General features: G+C 37.0%; 2 protein-coding genes across 3 annotated transcripts in view; one reads left to right on the forward strand and one right to left on the reverse strand.

Annotated features, from left to right (window-relative positions):
- Positions 1–6,848, forward strand: ccng2 (cyclin G2). Its single transcript, XM_051677506.1, has 8 exons — positions 1–159; positions 919–1,062; positions 2,279–2,416; positions 2,504–2,754; positions 3,052–3,130; positions 3,230–3,328; positions 3,732–3,934; positions 5,434–6,848. The coding sequence occupies exons 2-8, from the start codon at positions 958–960 to the stop codon at positions 5,543–5,545; spliced, it is 987 nt and encodes a 328-aa protein (XP_051533466.1). The 5' UTR covers positions 1–159; positions 919–957; the 3' UTR covers positions 5,546–6,848.
- The window catches only part of taf1c (TATA-box binding protein associated factor, RNA polymerase I subunit C), a 24,810-nt gene continuing 782 nt past the window's right edge, over positions 3,424–27,451 (reverse strand). Inside the window, exons 2-15 of one of the 2 annotated variants that reach the window (XM_051677503.1) lie at positions 24,790–24,901; positions 24,471–24,523; positions 23,085–23,180; positions 22,916–22,971; positions 21,316–21,563; positions 20,229–20,357; positions 18,394–18,511; positions 15,562–15,633; positions 15,028–15,163; positions 12,930–13,055; positions 10,716–10,893; positions 9,823–9,960; positions 8,294–9,682; positions 3,424–3,959 (exon numbers count right to left, since the gene is read on the reverse strand). In XM_051677503.1, coding sequence (XP_051533463.1) covers positions 8,325–9,682; positions 9,823–9,960; positions 10,716–10,893; positions 12,930–13,055; positions 15,028–15,163; positions 15,562–15,633; positions 18,394–18,511; positions 20,229–20,357; positions 21,316–21,563; positions 22,916–22,971; positions 23,085–23,180; positions 24,471–24,523; positions 24,790–24,901 — 2,820 coding nt within the window. In that variant the 3' untranslated portion in view covers positions 3,424–3,959; positions 8,294–8,324. Of the gene's footprint in view, positions 3,960–8,293; positions 9,683–9,822; positions 9,961–10,715; positions 10,894–12,929; positions 13,056–15,027; positions 15,164–15,561; positions 15,634–18,393; positions 18,512–20,228; positions 20,358–21,315; positions 21,564–22,915; positions 22,972–23,084; positions 23,181–24,470; positions 24,524–24,789; positions 24,902–27,451 lie in introns of those variants that run through there. The other variant, XM_051677505.1, reaches the window with a different exon arrangement.

The following is a 27,451-nucleotide window of genomic DNA, read 5'->3' on the forward strand; positions in this document are numbered from 1 at the left end:
GATAAAAGTAACCGTAATAAAATACGTAAATACAGCCACACAAAGTGTCTTACGTTTCCTACGTGACAGATCCAGTGGGCGGAGCCACATTCAACATCAACAAAAAGAAAGAGAAGAAGAAAAAAAGACAAAACAAAATATGTCCTTTTAACATCTCCGGTAATAAATCTTCATTTATCTTTGCTCTTTTTATCTTTTATCTTTGATTACAGTTACGTAATATATTCGTTTGCTTTTTAAGACGTTTGTCTCGAAGAATGGTCGCTTTTTAAATGCCCTGGTTGTTTTTTTTTGTATTGAAAATGGGCTTGATCTTTAGTAATGTGGACTGGATTTGGATACAATTTCACTTCTTTATTATTTTAACAACATTTTGTGACATTTTGTATATGCTTTGTGTGTGTCATTAAGGAAAATTAGGTTTATTTAACTGGAATGTACGAATTCCTTGTTTGTTGATCGTCTTTGATGTTTTTAAGCTGGTAAATGTCAAACAAAATTGGTTATTTTCTATATAAATTGTAGTCTACTTTATATATCCTTTACAATTCACACGTTCTGACTTATTGTATGTAATTTTAACATAAATCTTACATATTTTAATGTAAAAACTAACTGTACAGCGGTGTAAAGATTAACCCCTCCCCCTCTGCTCGATATATTTTCCAGATGGAGTCACTTTCACTCCGATTTAAACCTAGTTGTTTTTAACCAAAGCGTTTAAATTTCACATATATTTCTGGCAGTCTTTGTCGGAATAAGTCTGTTTTATTTTTGTTTTGGGGATCTGCTGTAAGAAGGCGTTAACCAGCGAAACTCGACACCGAGGCACAGCTGAGCGGAGGGGGCTGGGCAAAACCTTGACCCATCGCCCTGGGTGAACTGAATTTACTGACTTGTTTTTTATGCTTTGTAAAGGTGTTGTTAAGACAACTGTAACCCAGATAAAGTGAAACCATGGAAGCCTTCAAACTGATGAAGGAACTGAAGGCAAATTTGGAGCAGGAGGTTTATTATCTGCCAAAGGAAATGGGACTCAGTTTGATCGAATCCACCCAAGAGGTAATGTAAGAAATCCAGACATTTATTTTATAACAAAAGTACATACATTATAATTCCAATGCACAGAAATTATGTTAAAGACCAGAGCTTTATCATATTTACCCTTGTGCGACCTTCAGGACATGTCTTTTCATTTGTGTTTCTTCTATCAGTTTGGCTGTGTTAATGCCAACACAGCATTTAGCCAAAGATGTGTATTTCTGGGGGAATTTTGATATTTCAACCTCAGTTCCTATAATACACTGTGTAGTTACACTCAGGACCTTCAGGACAAAAATGTCCCCATTAAAACTGTAGTATTTGATCCAAGTGCCATTAAAGCATAAAATCATGAATTCTATGATATTATGCTTTCATTATCAAAATTTATATTTTTAAAAATTTCCACCAGATGGCACCATTTTCCTCATGTTTAGCCTATGGAGCAAGTACATGCTTTTTCCCTATTTTCTGTATTATAGAGCACTGCAGGCCAATTGAATAAATGATGCAGCTAAAATTGTGTGGGTGTGTTGGTACTGATGTCAGAGTGTGTTTGTATATGTGAACAACAGTGACATTATATAAACAAACTGGCATTTAAAGGGTTAAAATCCTAAAAATGAAGGAATATTTGGTAATTATGATCAGGACTGATGTTGGTTAAAAAAAATAGAAATCAGTGAAAGTGGAAAATATTAAATACATAATATTTCTGCTGTGGAAATTTTTGTCCTCTAAGGTCCCAAGTGTTTTTATTTTTTAATCTGACACTGCACAAAAATTACTAATGCATCAAAATCAGTGTTGTTTCTGTTCATTGATTTATCCCAGACTGTGATAATCCCCCCCACTCAAAAAAAAAAAAAAAAAAGAAAAAATCCCCATAGCATTTAGTATATGGAAAATAATTCATTTTTGTTTTTTTTACATAAACAACAGTGGCATTATATAAACAAACTGGCATTTAAAGGGTTAAAATCCTGAAAATGAATGATTATTTGGTAGTTATGACCAGGACTGATGTTGGTTAAAAAAAATGAACTAATTGAAAGTGGAAAAGAATATAATATTATGGCAGTTTTTTGGAATGGATATTTTTGTTCTCTAAGGACCTCAGTAACTTATTTATTTACTGACCCACAAGGGTTAAAATCATACTTGTGAACAAAAATGGTCCAACTAATAACAAAAACTAAAACTGGCTTTGTTGCACATTTATTTATTTTTCTCTCAGAACGGAAATGGAGTTTCAGCTAAATCTCGAGATGCTCGAGTCGAGGATCTCTGGAGCTTGACCAGTTTCTTTGGTTACAGCACTCAGACCTTTGTACTGGCCGTTAACCTGATGGACAGGTTTCTAGCCATGATGAAGGTAAAAAAAAAACCGAACAAGCAATCTATTATTATTATAATCTGAAATATACATATATTAAAATAATATATTGGGTCCCATTTAAAGGTTCAACCAAAGTATTTGGCCTGCATCAGCATCGGCTGCCTCCACATTGCTGCCCGAGTCACTGAGGAAGAGTGCAATGTTTCGTCCAGCCACGAGCTCATTCGCATCAGCCAGTGCAAATTCACCGTCTCAGACCTTAGCCGAATGGAGAAGATCATTTCAGAGAAACTCAACTTCCAGTTCAAAGCCGTCACAGCCTTAACCTTCCTCCATTTATACCACGCCATCGCACTTTCGCACACGTCCAACAGGTAAGGTGCCAGATAAACTTTCTAAATGTGCATGGTAGACATTTAAAACTATGACTTATGGGAGGTTGATAAAGCTGGCAGTTGCACTTTGAGCATTTTGCTGTATATGGGTCAAAGTGCAGTAAAGAGTCCACTGTCAGAAACTAAGAGATTATCTTTTGTGACTTGAAGTCACTGTAAATGCAACAGCAACAGCCCAGCTTAACAATATACCTACCTATATCACCAGTTATACCATTCAAACTCAATTTATTACTTATCGTCCTGTTTTTAGGAAGAAATATCTCTTTGTTTCAGGAAAAATGTCTTGAATCTTGAAAAACTGGAAGCCCAGCTCAAAGCCTGCCTATGCAGAATTGTTTTTTCCAAAGCAAAAGTAAGAATTGCATCAATGCAAAAAGACACATAGGCATCAGAAGTGAGTTCTGTTGAAGTTTAAATTCTGATTATTTCATGTTTGTTTCTATCTTTTTAGCCTTCGGTGCTTGCCTTATCTCTTTTGATGCTTGAGATCGAAGCCTTAAAGTCACCGGACCTGCTAGAGATCGCCAACCGCATACAAACACATTTGAAGGTAAATATTAAAAAGAAAACCAGATTTTGTTCATGCCAAGTGCCTCACAATATAACCTTTCAAAAAATGATAGGAAAAACCATTATGCGACTGACTGCTCTGTCATGAGACATGTCCAAGTTTAATCAAACTGAAAAGTTAAGCAAACACCAAAAATAAGACATGCGTTTACCCCAATACAAAAAATTACAGTCCTTTTCCAAAATGCACCATGTTCAGTTTTGACAATACCAAAATATCCAACCATGGTGTAGGAAAAATCCAAAGTCTTTGACATGTCCTGCCGCCAGCAGACTATTGGTTTACAACTCTGAAGTCAGTCCCGTCCATTACGCTGGCTCTCTGCCCCTGGTCTTATGTAAGCTGGTGTCTTGATACAGCGGTGTCCGTTTGCTCTATTCAGATCTCGGAGGCTGACTTGGCGCGCTGGCGAGGCCTGGTAGACCAGTGCATAAGGGAGTATTCCTCTCCAGAATGTTCCAAACCTGACCACAGGAAACTGGTATGGATCGTCTCACGAAGAACGGCACAAAACCTACACAGCAGCTACTGTAGCATTCCTGAGCTGCCCACCATTCCAGAGGGTGCCTGGGATGAGAGCGAGAGGTAAGGGGCCCACCAGAGCGCACACCTGCAGAAAGATAGGGGCATTCGTATGTCACAGTTGTATTAAACATTCAATGAACTGAAATTAAGAACTCAAGCAATTGAAGAAAGCAAAAGTATTCAGCATATAAAAACTAGTCATAGACCAATATGTTATATAGAACAATTAATTCAAAAAGTACGATATTTTGCTATTTGGAAATTATTAGCATCAGCTGATAACCGTGTCCACTTTGGGGATTTACAGAAATGTCCATTTAATAAAAAAAATTAAAAAAAGATACAGACAGCCACATCAACAGATATTCGGGCTGCACAATCGAATAAATAATCAAGATGCCACAATTAATTGTAAAAAGTGTTAATTATAGCAGTAAATATCAATGAATGATGCAATTTTTATTTAATGTGCGTTTTTGCAGAGGTTGAGCATTCAAAGCAATCACAGACAAGTCCATTGCTAGCTTCTGTGTGTAATTTATTCAAAATTTGAATAACAGCAATGTGAAATTGACCGTTTAGGCATTTTCTTCATTTACTAATAAAAACAGCTAAAAATGAATATGGTTTTCGGCTTATTTTTTGATGCGTAGCCTACATAAAGATGCAGTTGTTCCACCCAAAATAAGTATTTTAATGTAAATTTTGTTTATTGAAATTAAATCGCAATTACAACATCAGTTCTAATAGATATTTTTCTAATGTGTAAATTGAGGATATAAATTCCAATTCAGAAATGGTATGTCTCATTGAATTATATTATAAGTAGCTACATTATTTCAGCCATTGAAAAACCCAAATTGGTCAACCACTAGTAAATTTAGAGATAAAAGAACCTGAAATATCAGAGTCATAGCAACAAATTATGGTAATATAGAAACAGGTAGAGCCAGATTTTTCTACAGGCAGATAAAGGTAAACCAATCTGAAAGTAAACTTGGGAAAAATTAAGATGTTTAGGGAAATCTCATGTGCGCAATTTTCCATCACAGCTTCTGGTTTCAGTTCTGTCTGGTATTACCACATGCAGTTTTCCCCATTACATGACATTACTTAACCCTGGTGTTTTACAGACACATCTGAGTCACAACAAGGGCCCGTCTCGTCAGCACAGGCTGAAGTACCTTTAGTACACTTCTCCCAACGTCTCGCAATCATATTCTTATTGATGTTACATGATAACCACAAATGGCAACCAGCGTCTACTGTGACTGTTATAAGTCACCCAGTCCATTCCAGAGGCTCAACAACACAGCTGATTAAAGACTAAACAGTGGCAGGACTCATACTTATGCATGGCTAATTGGAAAAATATGTGTACACACCAAACTAGGTGTAGCAATGGAATGTAGGTAGTGAATAATGTCTATTTACAAACTGACGCAACGCGTCACGGGTTGTGTAGAATCACCTGTGAGTAAGGGAAGGGTGTGTGAGGTGGGGCCAGAAAGACAAAACATCCGATATTGCATCTGACTGTGTTTTTTCCATTACAACAGTGAGGATTCGAGTGAGGACCTGAGCTCTGGAGAAGAAAGTTTGAGCAGCTCATTAGGCAGCGATGCCGATGGACCCTACTTCCCTTCTAACTTCCGGGCCCGCAGACATTAATACCTCCGAAACAACTTGTCAAGGAGCACAACCACCAATGGAGGTGTGGGGTTTCCACATTCTAAGGGGAGTGACCATAGCACCTGTGGAAGCTTCAGAATGTTGGCTTCCTTAATCCTCCATTATGATGTCATAGTCCTCTCCTGGCTTGAAGCCTCCAAGAAGTTCTACAGCAAGGTGCCATTGTGCCTGGGTTTAACAAAACCACTAAGTCCAAAATACTAGAATTGTAGTTTAAACTTTGTAACTCTTTTAGGGCTTTACAGAAAGCCAGTTCATATACTGTATATGTCTCTTTTAATTTTTTGATTCAGCATTGCACAACACTGGCAGCTAAATTCGTAGACAAAGTAAAAAAACAAAAAAAAACACTTTGTAGCTGTAGTTTTTGGTACATGTTCAGAATTGTCAACATTCCAGGTGGCTCAAAAGAACATTTACAAGTTACACTAGACTGTTATAGAACAACTTAGGACTTTGGTGCTTTGCACAGTTTTGTAAAATGATTGTTAACGTGTGACGACGTAAAGCTACGTGCCTGGAGAACTGCCGCTCTCTGAGGTCATAAAGAGTCAGAGATTTACCGTGGTGTGCATGGTTCACAAACAAGTGTGTTTTTTGTGTGTGTGCGTGCGTGTTAGTGATGTTCTCGTTAACCTACTTGCCAATTTAGTAGTTTCACATAAGCCAATGAATGTGTGTGTATTAAGAGACAGTTACTGTATGTTGAAAATGTGAAAAAAGCCTAAAAAACCTTATAAAATGTAAAAATGTTGATAAAAAAAAATGTAAATTTGTACAATGTAAAAAAAAAAAAAGAAAAAGTATAGCATCTTGTAGATATTATTTATTATTTTTTGTCATGGTAATATAAAAAACATTCACAATAAAAAAAATAAAATAAAAAAGCTATTTTGAAATGCACTCAATGTCTCAGTGTTTTTCTATATAAGAACAAGGGAATATTTCAGCCTCATCTAAATGGTTCTCAGTTCCTGAGAGCAACAACTATTCACAGAAAATGGAAAACAGACAGCAGATGTTGTAAACTGGCTCACTGCCGCTAGGCATTTCACACAGCAAAAACAGAAGCCTAAAGACAATGTCTTCACACTAACTTGATTTTCACGACAGAGGAAATGGCTGAATCTACTTAAACTCTAGTAAAAACTGTCAAGTCATAATGCATTATCAGCTGATTTACATGTACAGCCAGTTCATGATGCAATTCTGGCTCACATGACGTATTAGTGACATTTTCACTAAAAGGGGAACTCGAGTTCTGAGAGGCTAGAAACTATTGCATTAAAAAAGGGTAAGAAAAACATGCAACTCCACTTTCACAACGTTCTCACTATTCCCTTTGCCAGGTGGGCAACATACCAATAAACCACAGGATCTATTTCAAAATGTTCAGTACAATACATTCTGTGATAAAACTCTTGAATAAGAACACAAGAGTTTCACAGTGCATACCACACATCAACTGACGCTATTCTTGGATTTATTTGGAAAGCTGTTACGCTGTGATCAAATTCATCTATTTTACTCTATAGCTATTGTATAAGTTTTGTAAACTCGTCTATTGCTAACACTAGAGTTGGGAACCAAGAACCGATTCTTATTCAGCTTTTTTAAATACAGGAACCAAATAATTTTCATGACTTTTGTTTACGTTAACAGTTCTCGAATATTCATTCTATCGCCAATGTGGACATGACACCATGTTAAAATAGTCAGTGTCTCCTTTGCTATTATTGAAAGGCACTGCAACACCGCCACTGAATCAGCAGCATGAAACATACAGCACGTCCAGTGTACTCCGATTTCTGAACAAAAGACTCTATTCTTTCGAATCTAAAGCACGAAACAGTGTAGTCCGATTCACGAACGAATGATTTTTATGAGACGATTCTTTTGAATCTACAGCACGTCCAGTGTAGACCGATTCACGAACTAATGATTTTTATGAGGCGGTTCTTTTAAATCTACACCAATGTATGTCATGATACACAATATGAGTTTTGTTGTAATTAGTGGTATTTTGTAAAAATTAGGGATGTGCGCAATGGCTCATTTCATTTACGTTAAACTGATTGTTTGTAATCGACAATTCTATAAAAATATCAAGCAAAATGTAAATATGTAAAATTGTGGAAAAGTTTAATCAGGAAAAAGTATTTAACTGATATTTCCAATGCCGACTAGCAACAGCAGTGCAGTTTAGTCAACTAGTATTGGACAACCCTGGTAAAAAGTAATTAATGAAATGTGTAAAAACACATTTTTCAAGAATCTGTTCAGTTAAAATATAAAATTCTCATCATTTGGTAACAGGCTGCTGAGGGCAGTAAATCTAATAAGAATAGCATTTCTTATTTCCAAAAACTTCTTACGCAAAAGTATTAAACGTATCATAAATAGAACCAGAAAGGAACAGGAATTGTTAGTTATATTCCTTACAATTCCATCCCTAGCTAGCACAGAGTGCCACACTGAAGCACAGGGATAGAAACAAAGCTAAAAACACCAGACTGGTTTGCCTTGATTGGACCGAACAGTGAACATTTGTTATTACAAATATGAACAAACAGTTATGCAATTCCCCTTACATGCATGCGCGCGCACACACACACACACACACACACACTCACTATAGAAACATTGGCTCAAGTTCCTCTTTCAGAAACAACCCACCTCTGTACAGTATTCCAACATTCGACACCACATAAAAAGTAGGTCACTTGCCTTGCGGCGTTCCTTGTTTGGGTGCCAGGTTTTAGAAGCCTATGCGATACTTTTTCTTCAGCTGGGGGGCCTGTGCGGGGGTTCTGCCTTGTGAAGTGCTCCAAGATGACAAGGAGAGCTGGGATGAGGTAGGTACCTGGGAGAAAGAAATTCCACCATTCTGTTTGGACTGCCAAGTAGGTTCTTGGGAACCAAACAAAGAACTAAGGTAATCCTCATTGTGCAATTTTGGTTGGCTCTTTGGTGTTCGTGTAAAGGTGACCAATGCAGGACAAAGACCAGAGTCCAAAGGACTTGAGTTGCCTCGGGTTGGTTGTTTAGACTGAGGGTTAAAACGTTCTTCTTGATCAGGCCCAGATATTTTCTGAGGACGTTTTGGGGTAGATTCGATCAGTACTTGCCCAAGGGTCTGTTGATTATTGAAACACTTTCTCATGATAATGGGGCTCTTTCTGTGCATCTCAGTTTCCAATATACCATCCTCCTCTTCCATTGCTTGCGAATTAACCAAAGACTCTCCGTCCGAACCGAAACTCTGACTAGCTGCAGATAAGTAACCAGAGAGATCATCCTGGTAGCTAACCAACGAGGTAAAGCTTTCAGAAAGCAAGGCGCGATGCAGAATTCTGGCTTGATTTTCTGTTTTACGCTTTTTATGGAGAGCCTCGATTTTCTTCTCCCGGTTCAGGCCCAATTTCTCCTCCCACCAGTTCTTCCATTCGCCCTCCCACGATGCTGTCAACCGTTGGCTGAGATCATCTGGCCACTCTTCAGGATCTACAGGGTCAGGAACAGGGGTCACATTCAGGTGAGGCAGGTTCGTGACCCCTTGAAGGAGCACCTCTTTCTTCTTCATGACCTCTTGAAGGTCTCTCCTCAACCTCTGCAGGCGATCTTGCTTTAGTTTTTCCGTCTTGGTCTTTTTCAATTGTATTAAACCTGTGGTTTTTACTTTTTGATGATGGTGTCGTTTTTTGCCTGCAGCCTTTTTGAAAATTGGCTTAAACCACTCGTTCCAAGCTACCTGAAGGTCATGATCTTTACTTGGGTTGGTTGGTCTGGTGGAGCACGTACCATTGGGTTCCTTACTGATATCTTCATTTGTATCGGGAGCATGGGAGAGACCATTTTCAACATTGTTGATTAGTTGCAGTGGACTACGCACTCCTATGTCACTATGGTTGTCACCGTTTGCAATGGACTGCAAGTTCTCGCTTTCTCCAGGTTCTTCTGTACATTCCACATCGACAAAGGAAAAAGCTGGTTCTGGGAGGTCGTTGTTGGTAGCAGTTACAGGTGAGTGTAGTTTCAGTGTTTGGAAAAAGAGGTCTCCAGTCTCAGTGAGCTGGAAAACGGATAGGTAGTCCTTATTCTGTATAGCTGTAAGACCTGCAGAAGTACATTAAAGATGATTATTGTAATTATAACACTTTTTAATATTGCTTTGCTCACATGCAATAAGTACTTGTATTAGTTGTAATTTATGATGGTGCACTGGGACAATCATTGATTGGGTTTGATGTCCCGACCTGCAGCAGGTACGTTCAGTCTCTTTTCAGCGAGGTGTCTCTTGTGGGGTAGCAGATGGTTTAGGTGAATCAGACTCTCTTTGGGACTATAGAGCTTCTGAATGGGACCCCGAGTCTGACAGGCATGCTTCCTCCCACCTGTGCAGCATCAGATTACAAAGAAGTCATGTATTAGCAAGTAGTTCTTTAGCAGAGGCTTTTCTAAAGCAAAACAGGGGCTGTTCATAAGGGACACGTTCTTACACATATGTGCCAAAACATTTTTATTGTAGGTCTATATACTTGGGGTACAATAGGGTTAATGGCACCCCTTAAGGAAAACATGCTTTTTTCGGGTTGCAAAGTGTATTTTGATAGAATAAAAAAATTATTTTTATTAAATATTGATGACATTTAATAAAAAAAAAAAAGAAAAAAAAAAAGAAAAAGTTGGTGAGGGAGCCTTTGACCCCACACTTGTGGCAAAAGGCCCCATGGAGTGATATAGTGTAGATATAGGGGTTAGGGTTAGGTTAACTATTGCCCTTATAAATATAGGTACAATAGTTATAGGGCAAAATTTGTCAACTTACGCAAATACTTCTGAGACACCAAGATGCTTTTGAGTATCAAATTAGGATAATGCTTCGTACAAGGGTACACAATTTCCTGTTCATTTTAATCACATTTGGCATTTCATAACATTCTTCAAAACAAATCTATTCTTCCCACTTAAGAGTGGGTCTTTTTATGGGGGGCCTTAAGCCCATGCAACAAGGGTTAGGTGGTTTTTAAAAGCAAGGACACATCCTGTGTGAACATCCCTTCAAGTACACTTTCCAGAAACCTACCTACAGTTTGATATGACTCTTCAAATAAAAATACAAAAGCCCCTGATACACCAAACACCTCACCTGTGTACTGCAGTAACATGACCTCCTGTGACCTCTGAGAACCAAGAAGCACCTTGCAGGTTCTGCTTTGGTTCAGTGCTGGCAGACTGCAGGCAAACACCGGCTCGGATTTCATCATATGATCCCATTTCAGCATCGGCACACAAGGAACGCGTTCGTCCATGATGTAGGAGGAAAACTGTACACAAGGAAACAGTATGAGCTTTATTTCACTTACACTTTGACCCTACCGTAGTACAGTAACCATCTAAAAATAGTAATACCATGATACTGGACTTTTAGAATACTATCTCAGCTGTATCGGTCCATACAATGGAACTGAATGGTGGCCAGAACTTTGAAGGTCCAAAAAGCACATAAAGGCAGCATTAAAGTAATTCATACGACTCCAGTGGTTAAATCCATGTCTTCTGAAACAATATGATAGGTGTGTGGGTGAGAAACAGATCAAAATTTAAGTCCTTTTTTACTCTGAATTCTCCTCCCGATATACACAAAGAATGTGAATTGCCAAAAACAAAAGTTATAGAGAAAGGGTAGATTTATGGTAAAAAAAAGGACCTAAATATTGATCCATTTTTCACCACACCTATATCGCTTCTGAAGACATGGATTTAACCACTGGAGTCATATGGATTATTGTTATGCTGCCTTTATATGCTTTTTGGAGCTTCAAAGTTCTGGCCACCATTAACTCACATTGCATGGACCTACAGAGCTGAGATATATTTCTAAAAATCTTTGCGTTCAGCAGAAGTCAGTCATTCACATCTGGGATGGCATGAGGGTGAGTAAATGAAAAAATTTTCATTTTTGGGTGAACTATCCCTTTAACAATCAATTCCCTTATGGAGAAAATGAAATGGGATTTTTACTTACAGAACCCAACTGTAGCACTCTATGAATACTATAGTGCTTCCATGGTACATTTTCAAGAAACTTACTATGGTATCTTCTCAAAAACCCATGGTAATGCCATAGTACTTTTACTAAAAATTTACAAAACTGTGAACAATATATTCTATAATGCAAAACAATTTCAAAATACACTGATATATAAAAAATAAAATAAAAATTATATATATTATATATATATATATATATATTTGCAAAATTTTGTGCGTGTTTGTGTACGTAGAATCATTCTCATGATTTTTTTCCACAGATCATCATTCAAGGAAGTTCTGATCAATCACTGGAGATCACACATGAAAATACCACAATGAACTTGCATGGTGTTTTACTCAATAAAACACTTGATACAACACTGCCTCTGGGCTAACATCTGACACCAAGGCCTCAAACGCATCATGAAACATTGGGGTGTCCGAGAGATAAGGCTTGTTTGAGATGAGCAAGTTCTGCGCAGAACTGATCACCGCTGATCAGCGGCAGTTGCATGCCGGTTAGAAATCTGTCTGACTTGCTGTGATGTCATGGTGACGTATGCCAAAAAAGTCTTGCGAGAGTGAGGCGCTCGCAGTTGCAAGAGCCTGGTGGCAAAGTTGGATTTTTCCAGCTGCGCAAACTGCAAGCATGATGGGAAATGACTTGCTTACGACACAGCTTAATGCTCATTGGTTTAAATGACCGTGATGAAAAACAAAACAAAAAAAGCACTGAAAACAAGTAATGTTTAAAGAACTAAAAAGTAAAATATTGTGCCTAGTAATACAACTTATTATTATGGTGACTATGTATAAATACCTCGTTCATATGGCACTGAACGAATAAAAAAAAAAAGAAAAGAAAAAAAAGTGATGTTTCGTTCTCTTCTAAAATGTTTGATTTTCGATATGTATAAATTATATGTGAATATTCCCAACACTGACAGTGCAATCTCTGTATGGGATATGTGATTTTTATCATATTTCTGAAATATAAAAAATACATATCTTTATTAAACTAAGAATGGATGGAAAGACATGTCTTATTGGCAAAATTAAATAACAGGTACACTGAGTGTCTTTCAACATATTTATTTTCATTTCAAAGCAACAGAATTTAAATTATATCCACTTTATCAGTAACAGCGCATGAACGTGAATGCTGTGAAATCTGCCGTTGATCTCGAAGGTGTCTGATCCACTACGAGAAGTGAGAATTGTCTGACTTGACAGCTATTATTTCTCTCCTCCCCTGACTACAGGCGTTTACTCTTGTCTACTTTCAAGGGGAGGCATTTGGCATCTCAAACAAGCCTATATTCTTTACCTGGGAAGTGATGAGGTGGTGATGGGTGTGGCTTTCACTTAGGTACTTGGCTAGTAACACTCTTTCTCCCCTCAAACAAGCTGGCGTCCTTCCAATCCGGAACAGTGTGTGATAACAATCACGATTCTGGAGAGAGGAAGAATGAATGTGATCAATTTGTACCAAACTAAAACAACCCTGCCCCAACAACAGAAGGATACAGAGAGGAATCACAAAAATACAACATAAACAAAACCAGTAAGCTAAATACAACAACAAAAGTCTTATTAGACAAAAACTAAATTCTTCCAACTTATGTAATATAACCAGAAAGAACATTTGCATGGATATTTAAAATAATAATTCATCCGAAAATGAAAATTGTGATAATTTGGAGCACTTAGTATGATACTAAAGTGAGTCACTATCCACTGCCATTGTATTGAAAACAGACTGCAAAATTCGTTACAACATCTCCTTTTATGTTTCGTATAAATCAGTCATGGGGATTTAGGACAACATGAGACCGCGAGTAAATTTTTGGTTGAACTATCCCTTTGAAATATTTGATATTGGCTACTTTGCAAGAGGCCCAAATTGTGGTCAATGACATATTCTACTTAGTATACATCCTAAACACTTTGATGTGTTTAAAGAGATATGCTGTTACTGTATATTCAGGTTTTAAATATTGAAGGACCTGATACTGTGAATACAGAACTAAGTTTAAGGAATATTCTGGGTTCAATACATGTTAAAAGAATAGTTCACCAAAAAAAATTCTTTTTTGAAAATCTCTCATTTCCTCACCCTTATGCCATCCTGAATGTGTATGACTTACTACAGCAGAACATAAATGAATATTTTTAGAAGAATATCTCGGCTCCTTTGGTCAGTACAATGCAAGTGAATGGGTGCCAACATTTTGAAGCTCCAAAAATCACATGGGTCAGCATAAAAGTAACCTTTAAGACTCCAGTGGTTTAATCAATGTCCTCAGAAGTGATTTGATAGGTCTCCCCAATTTCCAATGTGCTCTAAGTCCTCGTGTTGGCGTAGTGACTCGCCTCAATCTGGGTGGCGGAGGATGAATCTCAGTTGCCTCCGCGTCTGAGACAGACAATCTGTGCATTTTATCACGTGGCTTGTTGAGCGCGTTACCGCGGAGACATAGTGCGTGTGGAGGCTTCACGCTATTCTCCGTGGCATACACACACAACTCACCACGCGCCCCACAGAGAGTGAGAACCACATTATAGCAACCACGAGGAGGTTACCCCATGTGACTCTACCCTCCCTAGCAACCAGGCCGATTTGGTTATTTAGGAGACCTGGCTGGAGTCACTCAGCACGCCCTGGATTCGAACTCTCGCGACTCCAGTGGTGGTAGTCAGTGTCAATACTCGCTGAGCTACCCAGGGCCCACAGATCAATAGTTTTTTACAATTTTATTATAAATTCTCCTCCCTGCTCAGTCAATCTCCACTTAAACTTACACATTCTTCTTGTGTTTTTGGCGATTCACATTCTTCATTCATACGCCCCCTACTGTGCAGGGAGAAAATTTCTAGCAAAATTGGACTTAAATATTGATCGGTTTCTCAGCCGCACCTATCATATCATTTCTGAAGACATTCATTTAACCACTGGAGTCTTATGGATTACTTTTATTTTGCTTTTGTGTGCTTTTTGGAGTGTAAAAATTTTGGCACCCATTCACTTGCACTGTATGGACCTTCAGAGCTGAGATATTCCTCAATCTTAATTTGTGTTCTGCTGAAGAAAGTCCTAAACATCTGGGATGGCATGAGGGTGAGTAAACGATGAGAATTTTCATTTTTGGATGAATTATCCCTTTAAGCTCACACTAAAATCGTGTTAACACGCATAATGTTTACATCTTGTGGCTATGCTTTTGAAACAGTATTTTAATGTTTACGGATTGGCCCCATTGACTTCCATTGTAAGTATCTCACTGTAACCCAGATTTTTGCTTTTTTTGAAGTAGGAACGAGTCTAAATAAAGTTTTGTGGTAATCAACATTGACACAAATGCTGTTGATTGAGCTTAACTTGTATTGAACCTGAAATATTCCTTAATGCACTAATGCCACTTTACCCTTGCGTCTGTAATCTCTGCCCCTGTCCTGTCAGCATACACCATCACTCTCGGGTGGCACGTGAACTCACACCATCGCCATGGTGACTTGGCATTGAAATAAAGATTAGAATCTTCCTCTCGAAACTTCTGCAATCTGACAAAGAACAGAATGTCACAAACATAAGGACAGGTTAAAATTCACATGGTACTGCATCAGCTCAGAGGCCAGCACTTGAACTTGTTTCACATTAAAGATTTAGTATTGAACCAGGAGTCCATTAACCATAAAGCTTGAAGCTCTTTTGAAAACAGTCTGAGGTTCGGTTCATGTAAACTGCAGTCATATGGGTTTGAAACAACCTGAGGCATGGTCAGAATATTAAGTTGTGACGTCAACACCTTTACGATAGGCTTGAGTACTAGATGAATTAAACTAAAGAACAGTGCCGTAACTGATATGCTGAAGATGAGGTCTTGTACACAGGATTTTACACACACACACACACACACCAGAAACAGGAGTACATATTGTTCTTAAACATGCACACATACCCTTTTTTCACAGTCCAAAGATAGGCAGCTCCCCACTCATTGGCCACAACAAGCTCATCTGGAACATGAGGACTAGGAAGACAAAAAGAACAACAACAGTTACTCATTTGTCATTTATTTACAGGTTTGGCCTCAGTGAAGATAACATAACACTCTTTTCACACTTCCCCAACGTTCCCAAAGACATCTACAGGCTGCTGCTTCCAAATCCTTTATTACTTTTAGCCACACATTTTTAACTTCTACATAAATTCAGATTTTTTCTTTTTTTTTTGGTTTTGCTTTAAAAGGTTTTGGTACACTTTAAGACTGATAGATAGGACGGGGTAAAAATATAGATTTTCCAATCAATCATGATCTTAAATGGAATAATCATGATATAAATTCTTAAATCCAAAGATCAATCTTACTACTGATAGGGTAAGTTAAAATAAAATACATACAGTTGTGGCCAAACATATTGGCACCCTGGGTAAATGAGCAAATAAGATGTCTTTATTGAAAAATGTCTGTTTATCCTTTTGATCTTTCATTCAAAATATTCACAAAAATCTCATCTTTAATTGAAGAAAACTAATTGAAAAGGTGGGGGGCTCTCATAATTAAATATTTTTCTCCAAAACACATTGGCCACAATTATTGGCACCCCTAGAAATTCTTATGAGTAAAGCATATCAAGTATATCCCCATTCATATTTTACATTTTTAGCACACCTGGGTGACTAGGCACATGAAGTTGTACAGCCATGACTTCCTGTTTCACAAGGGTATAAATATGAGGTAAGACAGGCCAAATTCCCTTAGTCATCCATCACAATGGGTTAGACTAAAGAATATAGTTCTGATGTTCAGCAAAAGGTTGTTGAGCTTCACAAAATGGAAAGTGGCTATAAGAAAATAGCTAAAGCATTGAAAATGCCCATTTCCACCATCAGGGCAATAATTAAGAAGTTCCAATTAACTGGATATCTTAAGAATCAGCCTAGAAGAGGATGCGTGTCTATATTGTCTCCACGCACGGTGAGGATGGTTCGGATGGCCAAAAATTCTCCAAGAATCATAGCTGGAGAAATTAGTTGGGTCTTGGGGTCAGAAAGACTCAAACTACAATCAGACATCACCTACACAAGTTGTTTGGGAGGTTTCAAGAAAAAAGCCTCTGCTCTCATCAAACAACAAACTCAAACATCTTCAGTTTGCCAGACACTACTGGAACTTCAAGTGGGACCGGATTTTATGGTTAGATGAAACAAAAGTAGATCTTTTTGGCACCAGAGATGGGTTTAGCACACAGAGAGAGGTACCCATATGGAAAAGTACCCAATGCCCATGGTTAAATATGGTGCTGGATCTTTAATGTTGTGGGGCTGTTTTTTATGCCAGAGGTCCTGGACATCTTGTTCGGATACATGGCATCATGGACTCTATCAAATACCAACATATACAAAAATCAAAACCTGACTGCCTCTGCCAGAAAGCTTAAAATGGGTACTGGCTGGATCTTCCAGCAGGACAATGATCCAAAACACATATCAAAATCAACACAAAAATGGTTCGCTGACCACAAAATCAAGGTTCTGTCATAGCAATCCCAGTCCCCAGACCTGAACCCCATAGAAACCCTGTAGGGTGAACTGAAGAGGAGAGTCCACCAACATGAACCTCTGAATTTGAAGGATCTGGAGAGATTCTGAATGGAGGAATGGTCTCAGTTTCCTTGCCATGTCTTCTCCAACCTCATTAGGCATTATAGGAGAAGACTGAGAGCTGTTATCTTGGCAAAGGGAGGTTGTACAAAGTATTAAATAAAAGGGTACCAATAATTGTCACATATAATTGACAAAAATATTTGTTTTTTGATAAAACTTGTGTTGTGTTTGCAATTGTTTGATATCCATTATAGGATCGATTTTAGTGAATATTTTGAATAAAATAATGAATAAATAAATAGACATTTTTCACAGACGCCTTTGCTCATATTTACCAACTGTATACATTATAAAATGGATAGTTCTGGTCCGAGATGCTGACTGGTCAGTACAGCATTACAGTCATGCAAAAATACACAATATAATAACATCAATTATGTAAAACACCTGTTCAGCAGATACTATGTATACTGAATATCCAATAGACCATTAACCTTAGTTTACACATCTGGGACTATATCTTCAAGTGGAAGGACGACACTTAGTTAATTTGCTTAAAATAAGGATATAATGAAAAATTGTATTCTTAATATTTGTATTATGTAGTAACTGGTTAATAAAAGCAATAGGGCACTTAAGGCTGTGCTGTATAATATAAATATAATCATGGCTATAATTATAGTTTTATTGTAAAACACTCACTGTAATAGTTAAATCAAGTCATTTGAATATCAGGCTAGCAGGAAAGGCAGATCTGCGTCACTGGCGCTATGTGATGCCGATTTGAATAATTGCAGTGCAAATAAAGCCAGAAGTCAGTTAAGTTGCCATGTGTACAATCAGACATGACTGAAACAAATGTAAACAGAGTTTGCCAAAAATGAAAATTCTATCATTTACTCACTCTTGTTGTTCCAAACCCGTATGACTTACTGTCTTCCATCGGACACAAACAAAATATGTTTAGCAGAATGTTAGGGACTAACAGCCTCAGCCATCTTTTACAGTTTTACTTTTTTTGGGAAAACAGAGCATCGTCAATATACTTTAAAATGTCTCATTTACCACGAAAGACTGAAAGTCATACGGGTTTGTAATGAGTCACTGATGACAGAATTGTAATTTCTCTATGTATTAACTTTTTAAATGGTATAATCAAAAATAAAATAATAATAAAAATCACCTGACAGTGATGCACGAGTAACGATCCTTCGACTTGATGACTTCCTGCAACCGTGGCCTGCAGTTGTCACCTAATACCCATGAGCTACAAAAATAATCTGATCGCACACCCACATTACCTGCACACAAACAAAATAGAGACAATCAGTGGAACACTAATTATTTATAATGTTAAAAAAAGTAAAATCCAAACACATAAGATAATGCACCATAATATCTATTTTCTTGTACATTAACACATTTTCACAGCATTTTAAAAACTCAAGCTTACATAATTTAAACAAACAGGCCACTCACAATAATGAAAAAAAAAAAAAATGGACGTGACACTGCACCCGGGCTAAGCCCTTTCAACATTTAATCAAGTGCAGGATATGAATTATAATTCAACACTTACATTTTCACTGGTTAAAAGGCTAATTATTGATATTAAAGTGAAATCATTACTCATTCATATACCCATTTTTGTTATGGAATTTTAACAAGTAAAAACAATTGACATCTGTACTTGCACTTTCACTAGTAAAATTGTATAATTATCCACAATTCTCTGTTGTTGTTGTTTATAGATATCTATAATCAATTTCTTAATAGTTGAAAATCCAATTTCACATATCAGCAGTGCACTTCTTACTAGTAAATGTATCTTTATTTCAATAACTGCATTGTTCCTAGTGAAAATCTTAATTTCAAATATCTGTAAATTGATTGTAACTAGTAAAAGGACCAATGCTTTCAGCGATGCGGAAAACACGGACAGAGTCCTATTAAAAAAAAAAAAAAAAAAAAAAAATACAAAATGTGGAATGTTGCGGAATTTGACATGCTTGAGAACTTAATGATTGAATGTGTAATTAACCAAATTAAAATCGTGATATGTCCTAGGCAGCAATTGAAATAAATACAGTCTGCATGTGCTGCTCACTTCAAAGTGATTGTGTGAAGCTGGCCACTTATAAACAGACATGCAACATGAGCATCAAGTGCATTGTGCATGTAATAAATGTCTCAGAGCAGAGCGTTTATTCACTGTGAAGCACCCAGCACACGCAGACTGCTGTATATAGTTATAGAATTAAATTGCAGCCTTTTGTGGTTTAATAAGCACATAGGCCATATAGCGAACATCTTATCCAGAGGCGTGAAGCTGTCATCAAACATACAAACTGAGTGACTGGGTGACTGATTTCATACTAGCAGAACTATTCAATTTATTGATATCTGAAATCTATTTCCAGATATCTGAAATGCCACATTTAGCATGTAAAAATACATCTATATCAAAAATTACAATTTTCACTAGCTGCAATTCAATTGTTAATATCAGGAGTGGGCATTTGAACCAGTAACGATGTAATTTTTTATATAAAAAATTTAGTAAGTAGCACATTGCTGATATGTGAAACTGGAATTTCAACTAGTAAGAAATTAATTATACATAAATGTAATTGTGTTTTGAACAGGAGTGAATGACAGATCATTGTGAAATTCTCCTAGTGAAAATGCAATTACAGATATCAAGAATTACAGCTTTTACTCGTTGAAATTCATTTTTTATATCATAAATGTGTATTCATTAAAAAAAAAATTATATCAAGCATTAACATTTTTACTAGTGCAAATGTGATTTCTGATGTCAAATTAGCACTTTCACTAGTGAAAATGTAATTGTTGATATCTATAATTCACATCCTTAAATGTTGAAATGGCTTACCATACCCAGGTCCTCCTTATTGGTAAGCCTTGCATACTTCTGCATGAAAGTATAGCTCTGTTCTTTGAATTTCAGGCATGACAATGGCACTGCTGTTGCACAATCCATATCTTAGATCTCACCTAGATCCTCCATGTTGCCCACACTGAGCTGTTTGATGGCTCCATTCAGCTCAAAAGCAAAAGAGCTGGAGTCCATGAAGAAATTAGGAGGCTTGTCATCATTGAACTCTGGCACCACCCTGTGGAAGTCTGAGGAAATGCAGTAAAGGAACTACTACTACAAACCAATAGGAAAACAAATATTGTTTGATGCTTCCCAATGCAAAGAATGGAAACTCTGGCAACTGCACAGAAAAATATAGTATATACGCACCACGTGAAAATCCCAAGAGATCAGCAGTTACAGAAATACCGTCCATCTGGCACCAACAATCATCCATGTGATTATCTAATCAGCCAATTGTGTGGCTGCAGTGCAGTGCATAAAATCATGCAGATATGGGTCAGGAGATTCAGTTAATGTTTACATCAACCATCAGAATGGGGAAAAAAATGTGATCTCAGTGATTTGGACCATGGCATGATTGTTGGTGCCAGACGGCTGGTTTGAGTGTTTCTGTAACTTCTGATCTCCTGGAATTTTCACACACAACAGTGTCTAGAATTTACTCCGAATGGTGCCAAAAACAAAAATAAATCAAGTGAGTGGCAGTTCTGCAGACCTAAACGTCTTGTTGATGTCAGTGGTCAACAGAGAATGGCCAGACTGGTTGAAAAGACAAAGTCTATGGTAACTCAGATAAACACTCTATACAATTGTGGTGAGAAGAATATAATCTCAGAATGCTATTCTGAGATGCGGGTTGGCGCAGTTTTGGTGGCATGAGGGGGACCTACACAATATTAGGCAGGTGGTTTCAATGTTGTGGCTGATCGGTGTATACAGAAATATAATTTTTCTGATAAACTTTGAATGGTTTTAGAAGACTTGGAATATTGGGCTACTTTCAGGATGCTTTTATCCTTTTTGGATCTTGACATCTTCAAAATTGCTCTTTTTGTGTTCACAATAGAAAGTCATACGGGTTTGGAACGACATGGAGAACATGGTAACAGCATTTTTATTTTTGGGTGAACTATCCTTTTAACAAAGTCTATCCCCCATGAAAAGAGTTAAACTACTAGATTGCATTATAAAAGAGGATACTGAGTGTCTCCAGTGCATGTCCACTGGGATAAATCAGACAGCCATCAGCACTGCCCTGTGCCTCATGTAAGGGCATGTATCCTAACACACCCCCTGTCATATCGGAGCAGAACTGCAGCTGTTCCCTCTGTGACGTAAGTTCCTCATGGAGGTGGTTGGCGAGAAGAGGAGGAGGAATATCACTCACAACATCACTGACCAGATGGTGAATCTGACGGACCCTCTTCAAGCAATGTGCAATTTGGCATCTAGCAGTTACAACAACACAGACCAAAACCACAATGACAAAAGTTATATATGAGGGGAGGTCTTACAAATAAATATGGTGATATAGAATGAATAGGAAATTACACAAAAAATTTATTTTCATTTAAAACTTTCAGGAATACGGCATGTTAAATACAGTATGCACACATTTGCATATTACAAGTGGTACAGTGGTCTCCACAGAAAATGACAAAACTTTTTTTGTTAAAATGTGATTAATAACTCATAGGGTTGGGTCATTTTCTGATGCATCGCTATCTTCATTTGAATGATCTCGATATCGATTCTCAAAAGCTATGGATCGATATTTCACTCTATGCGCAACCCTCCACGACAATGAGAGGAAAACACTCGGATTTGCAACCAAATTTCGCACTATGCGACTACAAATGTATATATTTGGCAACTGGCTGGTAAATGTTTAGATTTCACTCAGCAGTAATTGTGTAGTACAGTGGTGGAGTATCAGCAGCGAGATCCTTTCACGGCGTGTTGAGAGTAAAAGTTGTTCCGTGTAATGCATGTCCAAAGACGAGATCAACGCGACTGATTTGTCATTGAATACTGTCTCTTTTAATATCCTCTTGTAAACAATGACACGCTTCCTGCCTCATCCTCCAGGTGACGCGTGACCTTTCCAACGAGCTTACATCATCCCTCTCACGAGCGCGCGTCACAGAGATGTACAGAAGCGAACATTTGTAGTTAAAAAGCATGTAAGTATTGTTTTGTTTCTAAAAATAATCAATCGTTTGCGTTCAGAAGAACTTTATTTGTCGACTGGATTATTTTGATGCACCCTAAATATGCACTTTGGACCATCAAAAAATAGAGGACATTCACTTGAATTGTTTAGAGGAGGAGGCCTGAAATGAAATCCTAAAAACCTTAAATTCTGTTTTGATGAAGAAATAAACTCCGATACATCTTGGATGGCCTGAGGGTGAGTAAATTATCTGCAAATTTTCATTTTTGGGTGAACTATTCCTTTAAAGACGCAAAAGCTAAAATTTGGGGTCTGTACCTGTTATAAAACATAATATATTGTTATTTGCTATATGATCAAAAAGTCACTTGATGAATATGGCCATTGACAGATGCTAATTAACTTGGCAAAGGTGATATAAGATAAATACATTAAATGCTGGCCATAACGGATGCTGATGAATTTGGAAAGAATTGCAATAATGTTATAAAATATTGCAGAAATGTTATTGTGAAGAAGAGAATTCCCTTATACAAGAATAAAACTAATAAGTTAAACCAATTCTTCAAGGATAGAGACTTCAAGCATCTATTCATCCATGTATTCGGAAAAAAGAAAACATGGTACCTTTTATAATTCAAGCCCTTCAGGAACCTCTTAGTCCAGGACATATTCTTAACACCCTGAGTGACAAAGAAGAACAAAAGTCTAAAGCAGGGTTACTATAAAAATGAGAAATAATACATAAACCTTCCTGACCATAAAAACAAACTCAGATGCATCAAAGGTCACTTACCTTTGGATGATTTCGTTTAAATGTGAAATCCTCCCGTAGCAGATTTCCCATTGTGGAAAAAGCATCCAGACAGTAATGCTGGTAAAAATACTGCATCTTAAGTAAAAAAAACAAAAAAACAACAGGGTAAAATCAGAACAAGAGCTTTTATGAGCTTACAAGATGTAAAGCTCAGCTGAAAACTAGGGCTGTCAATTTTAACGTGTTCATTTATTGCATGTAAAATAATCACGTGCTAAGAACATTCATGGAATTAATCATGCCCTCTGATCTGTACGTAACTTCTGTAGTAAAAGTTAGTATTTTCAAATAGTACATATAGGAGCAATTCAAGCTTGGATTACATGTAGTTTTGATGTTTTATCAAAACTATTTAGGCGCATAAGGGGGCAGTCAGCGCACCTCAAAAAAACATCACAAGCAGTACACCCACAGAATGAAAGCCGGTCACACAGGACACGTTCTCGACAGCTGGACGAAGCACAACAGAATCCAGATAACACGAGAGGCGATTTTCAAAGTTACAACTTCTTTTAACTTGACAGTGTCCAAGAAATGCAGCGTTTATGATGCTGAAAACCAGCTAAATGCTCCCAAAGCATCCGTCTGACGCACATGTACATAGACGACAATTACAAATATTGCAGACAGAATTCAAGTATGCGTCCTGATTGACAAACTCAATTGCAAAATGGATTGATTGCTGTTGAATGTAGGCTTATGTTCAGTGATATGGGAATAAAACAAACAATATATTGACTTCCTGAAGCTACTTTTTGCATTGTCTAATCTATGCTTTACTTGTCTGCAACAATAATGCAATATATTTCAATATGAATATCTGAATTATTATATATTATGCACACATTTAATTTATAATATTGGAATAATTATGTATTATTTATATTGAACTGTCTTCATTTGGGGGGGGGGGGGCTTTCTCAGAAAACATTGATTATGCCCTGATGAAGGCTTTCTAGCCATAATGCATCGGTTCATGGTTTTTAATTATTCTGGCCATGGTTTAATAAAGGCTTTCTTAAATTTAATACTTAAGTCGGAGTGCCTTGGATATATCCTTTTTTCATGAGATAGATTATTTCTTTTCCAAAGAGCACCAGCAGATATGGACTTTATACCCAAGTAGCACTTGCTGCCTTTTTGCTTCTATATTAATTTATAATTATTTGAATAATTATGTATTATTGATATTGAATCATCTTTATTTTGTGAGAGTGGGGGGCTTTCTTAGAAAACACTGATATATGCAAATTAATCTGATTAGTTAACTGGTATGTCATGCAATTAATTCAATTAAAAAAATCTTAATCGATTGACAGGCCTAATTAAAACAAAATGCAGATTCTTTTTTAAGCTCTAACTTACATGCTCTGGAAAATCCATTGGATCTGGTAGAGGACCAAATGAGGCTTTGGCATCTTGGAAAGATTAAAAAAAATAATAATAATAATAATTTAAATATTATCTATATGATCCAATATATCTATATACCCAAAGACAACTTAAAGTGGCAAACATACTCTCAGCCTACTGTATATCTACAGCAATGTTAAGTAAATGTACAAGTTTAAATAACACAATTATAAAGGAATTTCAATACTTTAAACATTATGATATGAGCCATTGGATTTGAGCCATTAAATGTCTCTAAAATTCTGGCTATGTGATAATGATAAACATTTACCTGTGCATGGTGGAATTAAAGGGGTAACCGCTGGTTTAACTGGTACCCATTCTTCTTCTCTCACAGCGTGCTGGCTTACAAACTCATGCTGGGTGGATCGTCCCGCAACACACTGTAAATTCATGAGAAAAATGGTTAAGCCACGGCACAGATTTACTTAAAAGAACTGCATGTTTTCAGATGAATAAACACAAATACTACAGATATGTACAAAGACACCCTATATCAGTATATGAAAAGGAGAATAGGTATGCAGATGGTATGCACAGAGAGGTATGTGTCTGTATAGGTTTTATAAGTGGGTCAATTACGTGACACTTTTTTTTTTTTTGCTAGATATATTAAATCTCTAAAATTATTCAAAAATACATTACAAATTACACAAAACAATTACTTGAATAGAACTCTTCTATGCTAAACATGTTTTCAGTTACGTAAAGTTATTTTGACATTTGTTCTAAAGCTTTGCGTTAAAAATGTCATATGGTTTAACCATCCGGAGACAGAATAATAATAATAAAACAAAAAAATCTTGTTAAGCTAAAAACCTCAGTATAAAAAGAAATGTCAGGATTGGTAGTGCAAAAGAATCTTTTAATCTTTCTTTTTTTAAACAAAAACTGTTAAATAATATTTTACCTCTTTAGACCCTCAGGACAGTGTGTTTTAAAACAAATAATTATTTTTGTCATAATTAAATATATTTTAACATTTTTATGAACACTTTATGAAATTTTCATTTTATGAACATTTTGTTCAGGCTATCTGGTGTAACCCTAATATCAACGTTTTGATATTATTGACTCAAAAATAAATATTTGTATATAAATACACTGGTGACCAAAAGTTTGGAATAATGTACAGATTTTGCTGTTTCGGAAGGAAATTGGTACTTTAATTTACCAAAGTGGCATTCAACTGATCACAAAGTATAGTCAGGACATTACTGATGTAAAAAGCAGCACCATCACTATTTGAAAAAAGTCATTTAGATTCAAATCTAGACAGGCCCCATTTCCAGCAGCCAACACTCCAGCACCTTATCCTTGAGTAATCATGCTAAATTGATCATTTGGTACTAGAAATTCACTTGCCATTATATCAAACGCAGCTGAAAGCTATTTGGTTCATTAAATGAAGCTTAACATTGTCTTTGTGTTTGTTTTTGAGTTGCCACAGTATGCAATATTCTGGCATGTCTTAAGGTCAATATTAGATCAAAAATGGCAAAAAAGAAACTTTCTAGAAACTCGTCAGTCAATCATTGTTTTGAGGAATGAAGGCTGTACAATGCTTGAAATTGCCCAAAAAACTGAAGATTTCATCCAAAGGTGTACACTACAGTCTTCAAAGACAAAAGACAACTGACTCTAACAAGGACAGAAAGAGATGTGTCAGGTCAGATGTTCAACTAAACAAGAGGATAAGTACATCAGAGTCTCTAGTTTGAGAAATAGACGCCTCACATGTCCTCAGCTGACAGCTTCATTGAATTCTACCCGCTCAACACCAGTTTCATGTACAACAGTAAAGAGAAGACTCAGGGGTGCAGGCCTTATAAGAAGAATTGCAAAGAAAAAGCCACTTTTGAAACAGAAAAACAAAAAGAAAAGGTTAGAGTGGGCAAAGAAACAGACATTGGACAACAGATAATTGGAAAAGAGTGTTATGGATCTTAACCCCATTGAGCATTTGTGGGATCAGCTAGACTGTAAGGTGTGTGAGAAGTGCCCGACAAGACAGCCACATCTATGGCAGGTGCTACAGGAAGCGTGGGGTGAAATGTCACCTGAGTATCTGGACAAACTGACAGCTAGAATGCCAAGAATCTGCAAAGCTGTCATTGCTGCACATGGAGGATTTTTTGACGAGAACTCTTTGAAGTAGTTTAAGAAGTTCTGAACATTGGGGGCCTGGGTGGCTCAGCGAGTATTGATGCTGACTACCACCCCTGGAGTCGAGAGTTCGAACTATGGAGGGTAGAGTCAAATGGGGTAACCTCCTCGTGGTCATGATTAGTGGTTCTCACTCTCAATGGGGCGTGTGGGAAGTTGTGCGTGGATCGCGGAGAGTAGCATGAGCCTCCACATGCTGCGAGTCTCCGCGGTGTCATGCACAGCGAGCCATTTGATAAGATGCATGGATTGACTGTCTCAGAAGCGGAGGCAACTGAGACTTGTTCTCCGCCACCTGGATTGAGGTGAGTAACCGTGCCACCACGTGGACCTACTAAGTAGTGGGAATTGGGCATTCCATATTGGGAGAAAAGGGGAGAAAAATTATTTTTTTTTAAATTAGAAGTTCTGAACATTTTCTTCAAATTGTAATAGTAATTAAGTTATTAATGTCCTGACTATACGTTGTGATCAGTTGAATGCCACTTTGGTAAATTAAAGTACCAATTTCTTTCCATAACAGCAAAATCTGTACATTATTCCAAACTTTCGGCTGCCAGTGTAAATAAGTTGTATACATTAATGCTTTCAAGGTGCGAGGAAATTATTTTCATACCCTTTACTTGGTTACACCAACATTTCATTTTTATCACCTCATTTATCAAAATAGAAATATTAAATATACAGTAAAATATAAAATGTTGAATTCGCACATTGCACATATGGGTTTGTACAAATAATATGCATAAATATGAAGCAATTTGTGT

The sequence above is a fragment of the Myxocyprinus asiaticus genome, chromosome 38 (genome assembly GCF_019703515.2).
Source record: "Myxocyprinus asiaticus isolate MX2 ecotype Aquarium Trade chromosome 38, UBuf_Myxa_2, whole genome shotgun sequence".
Lineage (NCBI taxonomy): Eukaryota > Metazoa > Chordata > Actinopteri > Cypriniformes > Catostomidae > Myxocyprinus > Myxocyprinus asiaticus.

Excerpts from the sequence above, each read along its gene's own strand:
- ccng2 (XM_051677506.1), top strand. The coding sequence starts at position 958 with ATGGAAGCCTTCAAACTGATGAAGGAACTGAAGGCAAATTTGGAGCAG. Across the intron at positions 1,063-2,278 it reads TGATCGAATCCACCCAAGAG|AACGGAAATGGAGTTTCAGC; the intron begins GTAATGTAAGAA and ends TTTTTCTCTCAG. Across the intron at positions 3,935-5,433 it reads GCCTGGGATGAGAGCGAGAG|TGAGGATTCGAGTGAGGACC; the intron begins GTAAGGGGCCCA and ends CCATTACAACAG.